Source organism: Mobula birostris, chromosome 2, assembly GCF_030028105.1.
Source record: "Mobula birostris isolate sMobBir1 chromosome 2, sMobBir1.hap1, whole genome shotgun sequence".
In the NCBI taxonomy this organism is placed as follows: domain Eukaryota; kingdom Metazoa; phylum Chordata; class Chondrichthyes; order Myliobatiformes; family Myliobatidae; genus Mobula; species Mobula birostris.
Window position 1 is genome coordinate 90,234,909 of NC_092371.1, and position 13,974 is coordinate 90,248,882.

At 42.1% G+C, this 13,974-nt stretch overlaps 1 protein-coding gene across 4 annotated transcripts in view; it reads left to right on the forward strand.

The window, feature by feature from the left end:
- chd6 (chromodomain helicase DNA binding protein 6) overlaps positions 1-13,974 on the forward strand; it is a 363,558-nt gene that overhangs the window by 268,332 nt on the left and 81,252 nt on the right. For all 4 annotated transcript variants that reach the window (XM_072244838.1, XM_072244818.1, XM_072244846.1 and 1 more), the window contains 5 exons: positions 1,195-1,438; positions 3,020-3,196; positions 7,224-7,367; positions 11,849-12,104; positions 13,014-13,224. In XM_072244838.1, the coding sequence (XP_072100939.1) occupies positions 1,195-1,438; positions 3,020-3,196; positions 7,224-7,367; positions 11,849-12,104; positions 13,014-13,224 (1,032 nt within the window). The remainder of the gene's footprint in view (positions 1-1,194; positions 1,439-3,019; positions 3,197-7,223; positions 7,368-11,848; positions 12,105-13,013; positions 13,225-13,974) is intronic.

The following is a 13,974-nucleotide window of genomic DNA, read 5'->3' on the forward strand; positions in this document are numbered from 1 at the left end:
TGCTGGATACAGGGGTAATATTACTAGTTAGGCAGGATGTGCAGGGCTCCACTCATACAGAGGAATAGAAGGTTTGCTTCTGTGAAGGACATCAGAGAACCAATTTCCATGTAGGTACAAGTCTCAAATAACTAGATTGGTTGAGTTTTGATAGGAATTTCATCACTTCACTGTAATACTGCAGGGATGGGACACATACAGCAAGGTTTTAATAAAAATGGTCATGAGTGAGAGGCTACTGAAATTTTCCTCCCCTCCCCCAACCCGTTTCCACAGAAGGTTTACATAGGAAGGATACAGGCAACCAGTCCACCCCCTCCCGGGTTTCCATTGGAAAGATACAGCAACCCCCCCCCCCCCAACACCTTATCCATAGGAAATTTGCTGGTGTCCCCTTCGGTTTCTGTGGAATGATACAGGTGCCCCCTTCCTCTGAATCCTCGGTTACCAGGAAAGTGTATAGTTGTACTCTCAGTTCTACTTGGTTACCTCTTCCCCCGATTGAGCTCATTGTGTGACATGACACTGTAGGACATGGTGTAAAATTTGCATTTAAAAACACGGTTGCTTGGTAACTGAATAATGTGAGGAGATCTGTTCTAAAGGGGTAGTAATGGGGTTCCATTGATAGCAGGGCCTTTGGTGTACCTATCCAGCAGTGAAGGGGGGAGTATATCATGGCTCCCCGTCCCCTGCCATAGCAAGTGTTGGGAAGCCTACTGTGATTTAGCATTCTCCCTCACATAGCTGCAGTTGTCTACCATCTGCACATCCTGTCTCAGTGTGGTGCTGGCACGTGCTTGGATAGATGGATAGGACACAGCCTGGAAGAAAAAAGTGAGGAGAGGAGAAGGGAGGAGCATAGTGACCTTATGTCCAGTGATCATTGATCACAGATTCCTTGATGTGATGCATCTTGTAATTTGCTTGCTTTGTAGCCCTGGTACTGTGGGCCATCCCGTTTCTCTATTCCTGGGCTCTGTGGGTCTTACCCGTGGTGCTGTGGGCCATCCCATTTCTGTACCCCCTGGGCTTTGGGCTCTGTGGAATCCCACCGACCCCCCCCCCCCCACCCCCGGCACTGTGGCCTCCTGGTGCTCCGCGTCTCCTTTGACCTCTGTCTTTCTCTACTTCCCACTGTTGCAATTATTTTCCCTCCCCGCTTATAAGTTTTTGAAAATTTATATTTTTCAGAAAAAATTGCATCCTGGCGGATGAAATGGGTCTGGGGAAGACAATCCAATCAATTACATTTCTGTATGAAATATACTTGATGGGAATCCGGGGCCCTTTCCTCATTATTGCACCTCTCTCCACAATAGCCAACTGGGAGCGGGAGTTCCGCACGTGGACGGAGGTAAATGTCATCGTATACCACGGGAGTCAGATCAGTCGGCAGATGATTCACCAGTATGAAATGCACTACAAGGACTCTGAGGTGAGGCTTTCTGTCGTGCGGATGGGTGACCACGGATGTTCAGTGGTTTCTTTGCACGGCCATAGTTTTTATTACTGCAACATAATCCTGTTTGTAAATAAAAGGGAATTGTGTAAACACTGGAAATCTAAAATAGAAATGAAAGATTAATGCTTTGAGCCAAATTGCAACAACTTGTATTTATAGACATGTAATGCATTTTTAGAACTGGTATCCCTGTTTACAAAGTATCATCAAACTCAATTTGGGACCTGTGAAAATTTTAATTCTTATTACCCAAGATTGTGAAAGAAGTCTTTGTGATACAGAGTGGTGGGTGCCTGGACTGCACTACGTGGGATGGTGGTAGAGGCAGATACGTTAGGGACTTTAAGAGATGTTTAGATAGGCACATGGATGTGAGGAAAATGGAGGGACATGAATATTGTATAGTCAGAAGAGATTAGCTCAGTTGACCATTTGATTACTAATTTAATTAGTTTGGCACAACCTTGTGGCTTAAAGGCCTGTTCCTGTCTGTACTGTTCTATTCCTATGATAGCCGCTCTGAAGTTCCTGATAATTTAGAAAGAGTTAAACACAAGGCAGAAAGTATTGATGTTTGACTTCATCAATAAAGCAAGGTTAGGATGGTTGAATCTTTGAATCAGCATTTGTTTCTCACGGAAAGAGGTCTGTAGGCGATAAGAATGACAGGGATAATTCTGCTGTTATTCTGGCATTCTAGTGAGTGCCACTGGGTCACCACGCTGAGTGTTTGTGCTGATTCTGGACTGCCTTCTCCTGACTGTTGGTAGCAACAACTCAGGATATTATCAACGGTGTAGAATAGCTGCCTTTTCTTTTCGCTGAATCTGAATCATCATTAGAGATGTAGACTTGTGATAGTTGTTGGTCTAAAGAAAAAAACTGAACAGGAATGGTGTGTTTATATGTCAGCTGTAGTTCAGTGACTACCTGTCTTACCAGTCTTGAGTTGGAAGTGCTGCGTTCAAATCCGACTTAAAAGAAACCCATGTGGTTACACTGTGAGTGTGGTGAGGGAATGCCACACACTGAGAGGCAATATGGAAGGAATTGTGCCTTGTCAGAGGGGCTGCAGATGGAATTCTGCATTGTTGCAGGAGCTTTTCTGAAGGGGCATGGTACTAAGAGGGTATTGCAGTGGGGTGTCTGACAGCACATGCTGCACTTCTGACGTATTAAGGGAGTTCCACACACACATGGCCAGTGCTTCACTGCCTGTTTGCTACCAGATGGATAGAGAGATGAATAGGATTTATCCCTGACATCTGAGACCAGTATTCATCATTCAGTCCACAACAGTTTAAATAAAAACAGCAAATTATCTGCTTGCTAACACATTACTGTTTTTGGTAACTAGCTGTGTGCAAAATTGGCATTTCTACCTTCCTACTGTGTCCACATCTCAGAGGATCCTCATCAGTTGAATATTTTTGAGAATTCTGTGATCATGAAAGGCTCTGTGGAAGCCCAAGTCTTTTAGTTTTTGCTTGTAGCTAGGCTCAACACACAGGTCCTGGCTAATGTGTCTTCATTGTTTATTCCTCAACTTTGCAGGGTGTTCCCATCCAGGGAATTTTCAAGTTCAATGCAATAATTACCACCTTTGAAATGATCTTGGCTGACTGTCCTGAGTTGCGAAAAATCCACTGGAGTTGTGTGATCATTGACGAGGCGCACAGGCTGAAGAACAGGAACTGTAAGCTACTGGAGGGTCTCAAGCTCATGGCTCTGGTGAGGATCCTGATGACCCTTTGACCTTCATATGAAGAGCAAATTCAAGGACAAGGGTGTAGTACACTAGATCATGACAAACTTGTCCTCTTCCTAGGTTGATTGTGGAGAATTGAATAGGCTTGCAGTGAATGAGAGATTATGAAGACAAAGAAAATAAATAGCCTGTATTCTCTAGTATTTAGAAGAATGAAAAATATTGGGATGTAAAATTTTTAGGCAAATTGAAGAGATATGATGTAGAGAAGCCGTTCCTGTTGGCTGGGGACTCTAGAATTAGCAGGTGTTGGGCCAAGTTATTGGGTATATTTAAAACAGAGATTGATAGGTCCTTGGTTAATCAGGGCATCAAAGGTTATCGGTTGAAGGCAGGAGAATGGGGTTGAGAGGAATAATAAATTAGCCATGATGCAATGGTGGAGTAGACTTGATGGGCCAAATGGCTAAATTCTGCTCCTATGTCTTATAGTCTTAAGACAAAGAGTTGATTGTTTGCACCTGAGGTGAGAAATGTCCTCCTGCAGAGGTTTGTGAACAGTCTATTTCAGCCTTGAAATAACTCAGCATGCTGGAGTCTATTTGGGACTGAAATAGGCTTGAAAATCAAAATTCTTGATGACTGAATGGGAACTGGATGTTGAGACAGGATTGGCTACTATCTTACTGCCAACTCGTGAGGCTGTATAGTCTGCTCCTCCTATTTCTCATTCTTATTCAATCCAGCTAAACTGCAGGCTGAAGATGACAGGAACCCATTTAATTCAAGTACCTCAAAGTCAGGATCACAATCCAGAGATTTGCCCAGCCTTCCTTGAGATTGGTAAATGGCCAAAACCTCAATTACAGAGAAGCAATAGTGTGGCCCATTGACAGTGAGGTGTTCAGAATGAGCTGTGGGATGCGGGAGAATGGGTAGAAAGAAAATTTTGGAGAGTGGTGGATTGTGAAGGATAGAAGGGAGAGGGCAAAGAAGATGGATGGGGGAATGGAAAGATAAGATGTTCAGAGAAAGTTAGTAGGTTTTGGTAGTACTTGGGGAAATGAGGATGTGAGGATAGATTTGAAGATTGTGGATAGGAGCCTTTTGCTACACTGTGATCAGGAACTTGATATGCCGTGCACAACTTTAAATTCCTTCTACCAAATGGGATGTAATTGAGTTTTTTCGGAAAGGATTGGTGAGCCAGGTTCATTTGTCCTCTCACGCCCCTCTGCTGCGTTTTAATTATTCACTTTCAGGATCTGGGCTACACAGGCAAGGCCAGTATTTATTGTCTCTCCCTAGCAGCCCATGAGAAGGTAGCCTTGAACTGATACAGCTTTCCTAGTACCTCAGGCTTCAGGCTGGGTGGCCTGGGGATTGTGATGTTCTTCTCAACGAGAGGCATGTTCTTTGACCCTGGAACTCTTTGAGTGGTGGGGAGGTCATCATTTCTCAGGGATTTACCTTGCTGACTCTGCTGCAGTCATTTTTAGTCAATGAATAAACGCTGCTGAGGGCCGTGTTTATTGCCCCTCCCTAATTGTTCTTGAGAAGATGGGATTAAATCATGGTGCTGTAGTTGTTTTCTCATGTACAGTATCTTTCAATGTTTTGCATTGCAGTCCTGGCTTTGGGTAATATTGGTTGATGCTCCAGTATGATCCTGATGGGGCATCACATTGCCAGAAGTCACTTTCATTACATGACACATGAATGTCAGGTCCCAGCTTCCTGCCTGGTGCTTTGAAGAATCCCCAGTCATTATCTAAAGACAGGTCTCTTAGTTGATGTCCCCACTATACCCAGGAATCTCCAACGTAGCCCACTCAACTTGCTATTCCTCATGTTCATAGAGTCATAGCACACAGCACAAAAAAAAGCCCTTCAGCCCATCTAGTCCCATCGACCCACACCTCCATAACCGTCCGATCCACATATCTATTCAAATTTCTGGAAAAGGCTCCAAAAGCATTTCTAAAGACATGAGTGTTAGTGCACATTAAGAGAAACCCGCATGCACCACTTGCACTGGCAGCTTATTCCATACTTTCACCATGCTGAGTGAAGAAATCTTCCCCCTCTAGTTGTAGTTTCAGCCTGCTTACATTTACCCTATCTATATTCCTCATAGTTTTGTATATGGTTGCAAGAAAAAAATTTGTGAGCCTTTGCATAAATTTTTCGGCATTAATTACTCATAAAATGTGGCCTGATCTTTATCAAAGTCACAATAATAGACCAACACAATCTGCCTAAACTATTAACAACCAGACAATTGTACTACTTGCCAATACTGAGTACACCATTTAAACAATCACAGTATGTTCAAAAAAGTATGTGATCCTCTGGGGTAATGCTTCGACCAAATCTATTTGGAGTCAGGTGTTCCAATCAATGAGATGAGATTGGAGGTGTGGGTTGTAGAGGTGCCTTGCCCTATAAAAAAAATGACACTCAAAATTAGGTTCCTGGCAGAGACTGCTCTTCTCATGAAAGATCTATTTATGTTCCTCAATCAAAACAACTTTCAGATGACCTTAGAAGGATTGTAGAGATGCATGAAGATGAAAAAGGCTACAAAAACATTTCTAAAGACCTGACTGTTCATCACTCCACAGTAAGAGAAATTGTCTACAAATGCAAGAATCTCAGTACTGTTGCTATTCTCCCTAGGAGTGGGTGTCCTGCAAAGATCACACCAAGAGCACAACGTGCAATGCTGAAGGAGGCAAAAAAGAACCTAAGGGTAACAGGAAAAGACCTCCAGAAATCTCTAGAACTTGCTAAAGTCTTTGTTTATGTATCCACTATAAGAAAAACACTGAACAGCAATGGTGTTCATAGAAAGACCATGGAGGAAACCACTACTCAATAAAGACATAAAAAGTCCAATTGTTTGTGTGTTATTAGTTCAGGCAGATCTATGTCTATTTTTGTGACTTAGATGAAGATCAGACCATATTTGATGTATTAATGCAAAAAACTAGTAATTATAAAGGGTTCACAAACTTTTTCTTGCAACTGTATTCCCTCCGCTCCAGGGAATGAAGTCTGAACCGATTCAATCTTTCTCTATAGCTCAGGTTCTCAAGTACTGCTAACATTCGTGTAATTTTTTTTGATCTTTTGCATGTAATTGTTGCTTGTATCTTTTAATCAGTATAGATATTAAATATCACTTTGCATTTAAGTAGCACCTTTAAAGGAATCAAATACCCTAAGGTGCTTTAGAACGAGGAGCTAAGTTTTATGCTTTGAAGTGGGGGGAAGCTGTTGGAAGGCTTTAAGGAGGGAATAACACAGCTGTAAACACAGTCAGTATTTGTGAAGTTGGTATATTTGGACATGGTCACACGGCCAAATAAGAGTAGTGGTTAGCCTGGAAGAAATTACAAATAGAGAGGGCTGAGTTCTAAAAAGTGTTACTAGACCTGAAGCTACTGTAGATCTTTGAACACAGTGGTTAGTGCTGGGGATTTGGTGTGAGGTTGAATGTGGGAAATAATGTTTTTGGCAAGTGTAAGATGAGACATTGGACTGGTCAGGTCATGCCTTTATTAGGTGGAAAATGATTGCTCTGTCAAAAGCTGAGTCAGTTCATTTGGAGCAAAGGGGATATTTTAATGTGCTAAAAATTAGAAAACCACAAGCTCTGCTGAGAATGTTCAACAGCATCTGAGATCTGCTTAATATTGTATAAACAGTCATTCTAATTATGAGGAAGCAACAAACTAGGTGAAACCTGGGTGGCTTTGAGGGTTAAATTGTGTCCCGGGGTGATCACCAGGTGTTCTGTTTATGTCAGACATTAGAAATAATTGGGATTGGGTAAATTAAGCTCCGGCATTTCGATGTTTCTGAAGTGCCAGTCAATCATAGGTTGTGCATTTTTAATCTTCGACTCTGGATTAATTTTCTTTAAGGTGTAAAGTAATTAATTGAATCTAAGTGGTGATTTAGTGTTATAATGTGGGAGTGTCACACACAATTTTACCGTCTGACCTACCCTTTCTTGCTGTCTTGTTTTCTCCTTTCCTAATTTAGGAACATAAGGTCCTTCTGACTGGAACTCCTTTGCAGAACACAGTGGAAGAGCTTTTCAGCTTGTTAAATTTTCTTGAACCTGTTCACTTCCCTTCTGAGTCTACCTTCATGGAGGAGTTTGGAGACCTGAAGACTGATGAGCAGGTATGCAAGATCATGCTGTGGTGGATGTTGGCCATCCTGGAAAGGCAAGAATAGAAGGCTGTCAACAGCCTCCCGGTGGCTGTCAGTCAGTTTGATCATGGGTAATTTATACCCACACTGATACTCTTATCACAAGGCTCTAATTTTATTATTTTAGTCTCTCCTAGTGGGGAAAATACTTTTTCTTATCAAATCCTTGTGTAAACTTGAACAGTGCAAGTAGATTTACCTTCTAATGTTTTGATACTTAAGAGGATATAAGGCTTGTCAATGTAATCGGTGCTTCAAATTTATCCCATTAAGCTCTGATATATTTCTGTGAATATGTGGTGCCTTGCCTCTAAGGCCTGTTTACCTGTGATCTAGTGCCCTAAGTACTGCAGTTACTTCTATGGGATCTGTACACGGCAGTGTACATCTGAAGTTTCACTTTCTTACTCAAGTACACCGTAGGTAAGCAGCATAAGGTTCAAAAGAAGAATTGATAGACTTGTGGAGAGAGGAAAACATTGCAGGAGGGGGATTTCTCAGTTGCAGATGGGCTGAATAGTTATATCCTGTCTCATAATAATTAAGCAAATGTTGTCTTTATTTTCTGGTGCATAAAAGTAAGTCTTGGGCAGTTGTATAGGGTATTGGTGAGGCCACACCTGGAGTTTTGGTCTCTTTTTTAAAGAAGGAATGTACTGAAGGTAATAGAAAATGGGGCTGGCCAAAGTAGTGGAAGCAAAGGTGAAAATCCTGGGCTATATTTGGGGTCCTCTGTACATTTGAGGCCTACAAACAGTAATGGATACAGCCCAGCCCATCACGGGTAAAGCCCTCCCAACCATTGAGCACATATACATGGAGAACTGTCACAGGAAAGCATTATCCATCATCAACGATCCCCACCATCCAAGCCATTGTCTCTTCTTGCTGCTGCCATTAGGAAGATTGTTTAAAAAGGGTTCTAAGAGTAAACCTAGCAATTATCGACCTGTGAGTTTGACGTCAGTGGTGGGTAAATTGATGGAAAGTATTCTTAGGGATGGTATGTATAATTACCATAGACAGGGTCTGATTGGGAACTATCAACATGGATTTGTGCATGGAAGGTCATGTTTGACAAATCTTACTGAATTTTTTGAAGAGGTTACTAGGAAAGTTGAGGAGGGTAAAGCAGTGGATGTGGTCTATAGCAAAACACATCAAAGTTGCTGGTGAATGCAGCAGGCCAGACAGCATCTGTAGGAAGAGGTACAATTGACATTTCAGGCCGAGACCCTTTGTCAGGCCTGAAACGTCAACTATACCTCTTCCTAGAGATGCTGCCTGGCCTGCTGCGTTCACCAGCAACTTTGATGTGTTTTGCTTGAATTTCCAGCATCTACAGAATTCCTCGTGTTGATGTGGTCTATATGGACTTCATTAAGGCCTTTGACAAGGCCCCACACGGAAGGTTGGTTAGGAAAGTTCAGTCGTTAGGTATTAATATTGAAGTAGTAAAATGGATTCAGCAGTGGCTGGATGGGAGACGCCAGAGAGTGGTGGTGGATAACTGTTGGTCAGATTGGAGGTCAGTGACTAGTGGTGTGCCTCAGGGGTCTGTACTGGGTCCAATGTTGTTTGTCGTATACATTAATGACCTGGATGACGGGGTGGTAAATTGGATTGGTAAGTATGCAGATGATACTAAAGTAGGTGGCGTTGTGGATAATGAAGTAGGTTTTCAGAGCTTGCAGAAGGAGTTAGGCCAGTTAGAAGAGTGGGCCAAAAGATGGCAGATGGAGTTTTATGCTGATAAATGTGAGGTGTTACATTTTGGTAGGACTAATCAAAATAGGACATACATGGTAAATGATAGGGCATTGAAGAATGCAGTAGAACAGAGAGATCTAGGAATAATGGTGCGTAGTTCCCTGAAGGTGGAATCTTGTGGATAGGGTGGTGAAGAAAGCTTTTGGTATGCTGGCCTTTCTAAATCAGAGCATTGAGTATAGGAGTTGGGATGTAATGTTGAAACTGTACAAGGCATTGGTGAGGCCAGATTTGGAGTATTGTGTACAGTTTTGGTCATCCAATTATAGGAAAGATGTCAACAAGATTGAGAAAGTACAGAGAAGATTTATTAGAATGTTACCTGGGTTTCATCACCTAAGTTACAGAGAAAGGTTGAACAAGTTGGGTCTTTATTCTTTGGAACATAGAAGGTTGCAGGGGGATTTGATAGAGGTATTTGAAATTATGAAGGGGATAGATAGAGTTGATGTGGATAAGCTTTTTCCATTGAGAGTAGGGGATATTCAAACAAGAGGACATGAGTTGACAGTTAAAGGGCAAAAGTTTAGGGGTAACATGAGAGGGAACTTCTTTACTCAGAGAGTGGTAGCTGTGTGGAACGAGCTTCCAGCAGAAGTGGTTGAGGCAGGTTCGATGTTGTTGTTTAAAGTCAAATTGGACAACTATATGGACAGGAAAGGAATGGAGGGTTATGGGGTGAGTGCAGGTCGGTGGGACTAGGTGAGAGTAAGAGTTCGGCATGAACTGGAAGGGCCAAGATGTCCTGCTTCCGTGCTATAATTGTTATATGGTATATGGTTAAGAAGGTACAGGAGCCTCAGGACCTATACCACCAGGTTCAGGAACAGTTATTACCCCATAACCGTCAGGCTTCTGAACCAGGCTGGGTAACTTCACTTATCTTGACACTGAACTGATTCCATGACCTATCGACTTACTTTCAAGGACTCCACAACCCATGTTCTCAATATTTATTACTTATTCATTATTATTATTTTGTGTTTTTTTTTCCTTTTTTGTGTTTGCACAATTTGTTGTCTTACACATTGGTTGTTTGACTGTCTTTGTTGTGTGGAGTTTTTCATTGATTCTATTGTTTCTTTGTATTTTCTGTGAATGCTGGTAAGAAAATGAATCTCAGGGTAGTATATGGTGACATACAAGTACTTTGATAATAAACTTACTTTGAACTGTTGAAAGACTTGCCAACTACATTGAGGAGTGACCTAAACATCCTGCATTCTAGGCACCAGAAATGCACTGGATAGATGTATCAGTAACAGAATCACCAGGTTAATTCCAGGGATTAACTGATGGTTTTATAAGAAAATGTTAAGGAGTCTTGGTCTGTACTTGTGCTCATAAAAATGAGGCAGGGGTGGTCTATAAAATCTGGGCATGACAAGGTAGGTACTGAAAGGATGTTTCCCCTTAAGGGTACGTGCTTGAACAATAGGGATGCCCATTTATGAAGTGAATTTATTCTGAGTGCCATTAATTTTTGGACTTAGCTGCAGAGTTGTAGAGTTGAATATGTTCAAGACTGAGATGGGCAGAATTTTGGTTAATAGTGGAGGCAGGGGTGAAAGGGAAGAGGCAATGTTGTGAAGCCAAGCGACAAGTGAACCTACCTCTGCACATCTGCTTATGTTTGTATCACTGAGAAAATTTTATTGTGCATCTAGATAAACTTAGTCTCTTGAATTCAAGTTGCCTAGCTGCTGTGGTGAAATTCAGGCTCATGCTGGTTAGATAGCTAGTTCAAACCTCAGCAAGATTGCCTGCACAATTCAAGCTTCTGTCATTTGGTTTGTGTAAACTGAATCAAACTCGCTGCTGCCAATGCAGGGCTTAAAAAACTCTCCACTGGTGAAAGTGCAGCCTCTCAAATGAGAAGTTAACCTGAGCACACGTGTTCATAAACAGAATGTGAAAATGAGCAGGGTCTGTTGTCCAGAATGTCTCAGTCTTGCTTTCAAACCTTGCGGTGCCCAGGTTGGCAAGTGTATTTACCTTGGCTTTACTGCTCACTGCATGTTTTGCTCACAGTGCAGTTGTAAATACTTGAAGAGCTTGTTTTGAGAAACAAGGTTTCATCACCATGCTCAGTGACAAACTCTGCAAGACAGGTGAAAATATTCCAGAGCTCCTAGAATTAGAGTGATCAAGAATTCGGTGGTTGAGATCTAAGGTTTCTTTCTCATGCTGAGGTAGTGCAGTGGTTTGAAAGCTCCAGTGTAAAGTTTATGGATGAGGATGGTCAAATCAGCATATGTGTACTCCATGAAAATCAAAGAATTTGTTAATGTCTGCTGACATTTTCCCTCTTTTCTCCTGGCGTCATAGAATACATGGCTGTAGATCGATGTATCTTCACTGTGTTAGAGTCAAAATGATTTATTGTTTCCCATACCTTCTTCCATAATACCCTTACTGCTGCCTTATTTCTGTAAACCAATACCTACCAAATGACTTGGGTTTCTCTCCACTTTCTATTTAACTGTGTCTGTAGTCAGGGCTGTGCACTTTCACGTGGACTCCTCTGACCCTTCTGCTGCAGTTTGAAATTGCCTCCAGCCTTCCAAGTCTAAAATGTTAAGTATTCCTTTGCTCTGCGTTGGTTTTGGAGTGGTTGGGCTGGAGGGATGCCCAGGAAGAGGTTATTGACGAGTTGTAACAGAATCATTCCCCCATGGTAGGTGAAGAAGCTGCAGGCTGTGCTGAAACCCATGATGCTTCGAAGACTAAAGGATGATGTGGAGAAAAATCTGGCTCCAAAGGAGGAGACCATTATTGAAGTAGAACTGACCAACATCCAGAAAAAATATTACAGGGCCATCCTAGAGAGGAACTTCTCTTTCTTGGCCAAAGGGGCTAACCAGGCTAACATGCCAAACCTGCTGAATACCATGATGGAGCTGAGAAAATGCTGTAACCACCCCTACTTGATTAATGGTGAGTCCATGTATTACGCTTAACTTCATACTGTTAATGCCTCATCATTGTATCAGGATGCCTCCTCAGCCTCTGCAGGGCACATCTCTAAATTCCTCCACAAGCTCTGACCTCCTCCACTTCTGGCTTTTCTTCCATCAACCGTTTTATTGCTCTTCCATTGGCGGCTGTGCATTCATACTGGTAACTAGATCTCTCAATTTACCTGCTTCTCCTTTAAGACTGTTCTTAAAATGTACATCCTATCCACACTCTCTACTATCTCATTAGGCAGCTTGGGTTAAGGCTTTATTTAATGAAACTGCTCTTTAAGTGTCTGTTTCCAAAATGCAACTAGAATGCTTGACATTAAGTGTTCTGTTTTGGGACTGAAAACTGTGACTCCTGTAAATGGGTGATTCATGGCTGGTGCAGATTAAATGGGTGAAAGGTCTACTTCAATGCTCTATCTCTTTGTAATACAGTCTATTCAAGCTTGTATTCTATATGACCATGTAGAACATTTAAGAACAGAACGATTGTTCCCCTGATTGCTTCACTGAGTTGTACAAAATGAAATGCTCCGGGTTTAGTCCCTAACTGGTGGTGTTAACTAACATCTCAAGTGTTATCACATCTACAGACATTGTAAGAATTGGTTCTCCCTCCTGTTGGATATTGACCTCATTGGGTCCCATTGTTAATGTTGATAAATGGGTTAGTATAGATGGGTGCAGTGTCCGACAGACAGATTGGGTAGGTTGGCACGTCCTCTGCTGTTTTCAGTGTTGGGGCCCTGTGTGCACCACTATTATTGCCAATTGGAAAGGAGAGGGTACAAAATGGAGAGGGCAGCAGTTAGAACTCCTGAAATGGAGCTGCTTTTGGGGAGGATATGTAACGAAAGTTTTGAATTTTGATTCCTGCCAGGTGCTGAAGAGAAAATCCTGGATGAATTCCGTGAGGTGCATAATCCTGAGGCTCCTAATTTTCAGCTTCAGGCCATGATTCAGGCAGCAGGAAAGCTGGTGCTGATCGATAAGCTTCTGCCTAAGCTGATTGCTGGCGGGCACAAAGTGCTCATCTTCTCCCAGATGGTTCGCTGCCTGGATATACTTGAAGATTACCTCATCCACAGACGGTGAGCTGCGACAAGCTGCTTGTCTTTGTCAGAAAGAGCAAGGCCTTGCCTCTGTTACGGTCACCGCTTATTCGAGTTAAGCTAATTTCAATGCCTGCTATTTTGTTAAAAATGAATCCTTAAAATTTTCAATGGAGATGAGAAGAACATGATCCAATTCAGATGGTATAATTGAAGTTTCCTTGCTCTTTGGCAGTAATCCAAGTGAATCAAAGAGTCTAACTTGCTTGAGCAAGCTGGAAGAGGCATTTGATGGATCCCTTGTGAGTGGGCAGAAACAATCTTACTGTATTTTGTCAACAGACACTCAGTGACATCTGCTGGATAGTGGATGTGATATTGGACTATATAATCAAGAGCCATAAGACATAGGAACAGTTAGGCCATTCAGCCCATTGCATCTATACTGCCATTCCATCATGGCTGATTTATTATCCCCCTCAACCCCATTCTCCTGCTTTCTATCTGTAACCTTTGATACCCTGACTAATGAAGAACTGATCAAACTCCACTTTAAATATACAGAATGACTTGACTGCCACAGATTCAGCACCCTCTGGATAAAGAATTCCTCTTCATCTCAGTTCTAAATGGACGTCCCTCTATTCTGAGCCTGTGCCTTTTGGTTCTAGATTCTTTCCTCCATAGGAAATATCCTCTCCATGTCCACGCTGCCTAGGCTTTCAATATTCGGTAGGTTTCAATAAGATCCTCATTCTTCTAAATGCCAGTGAGTACAGGCCCAGACCC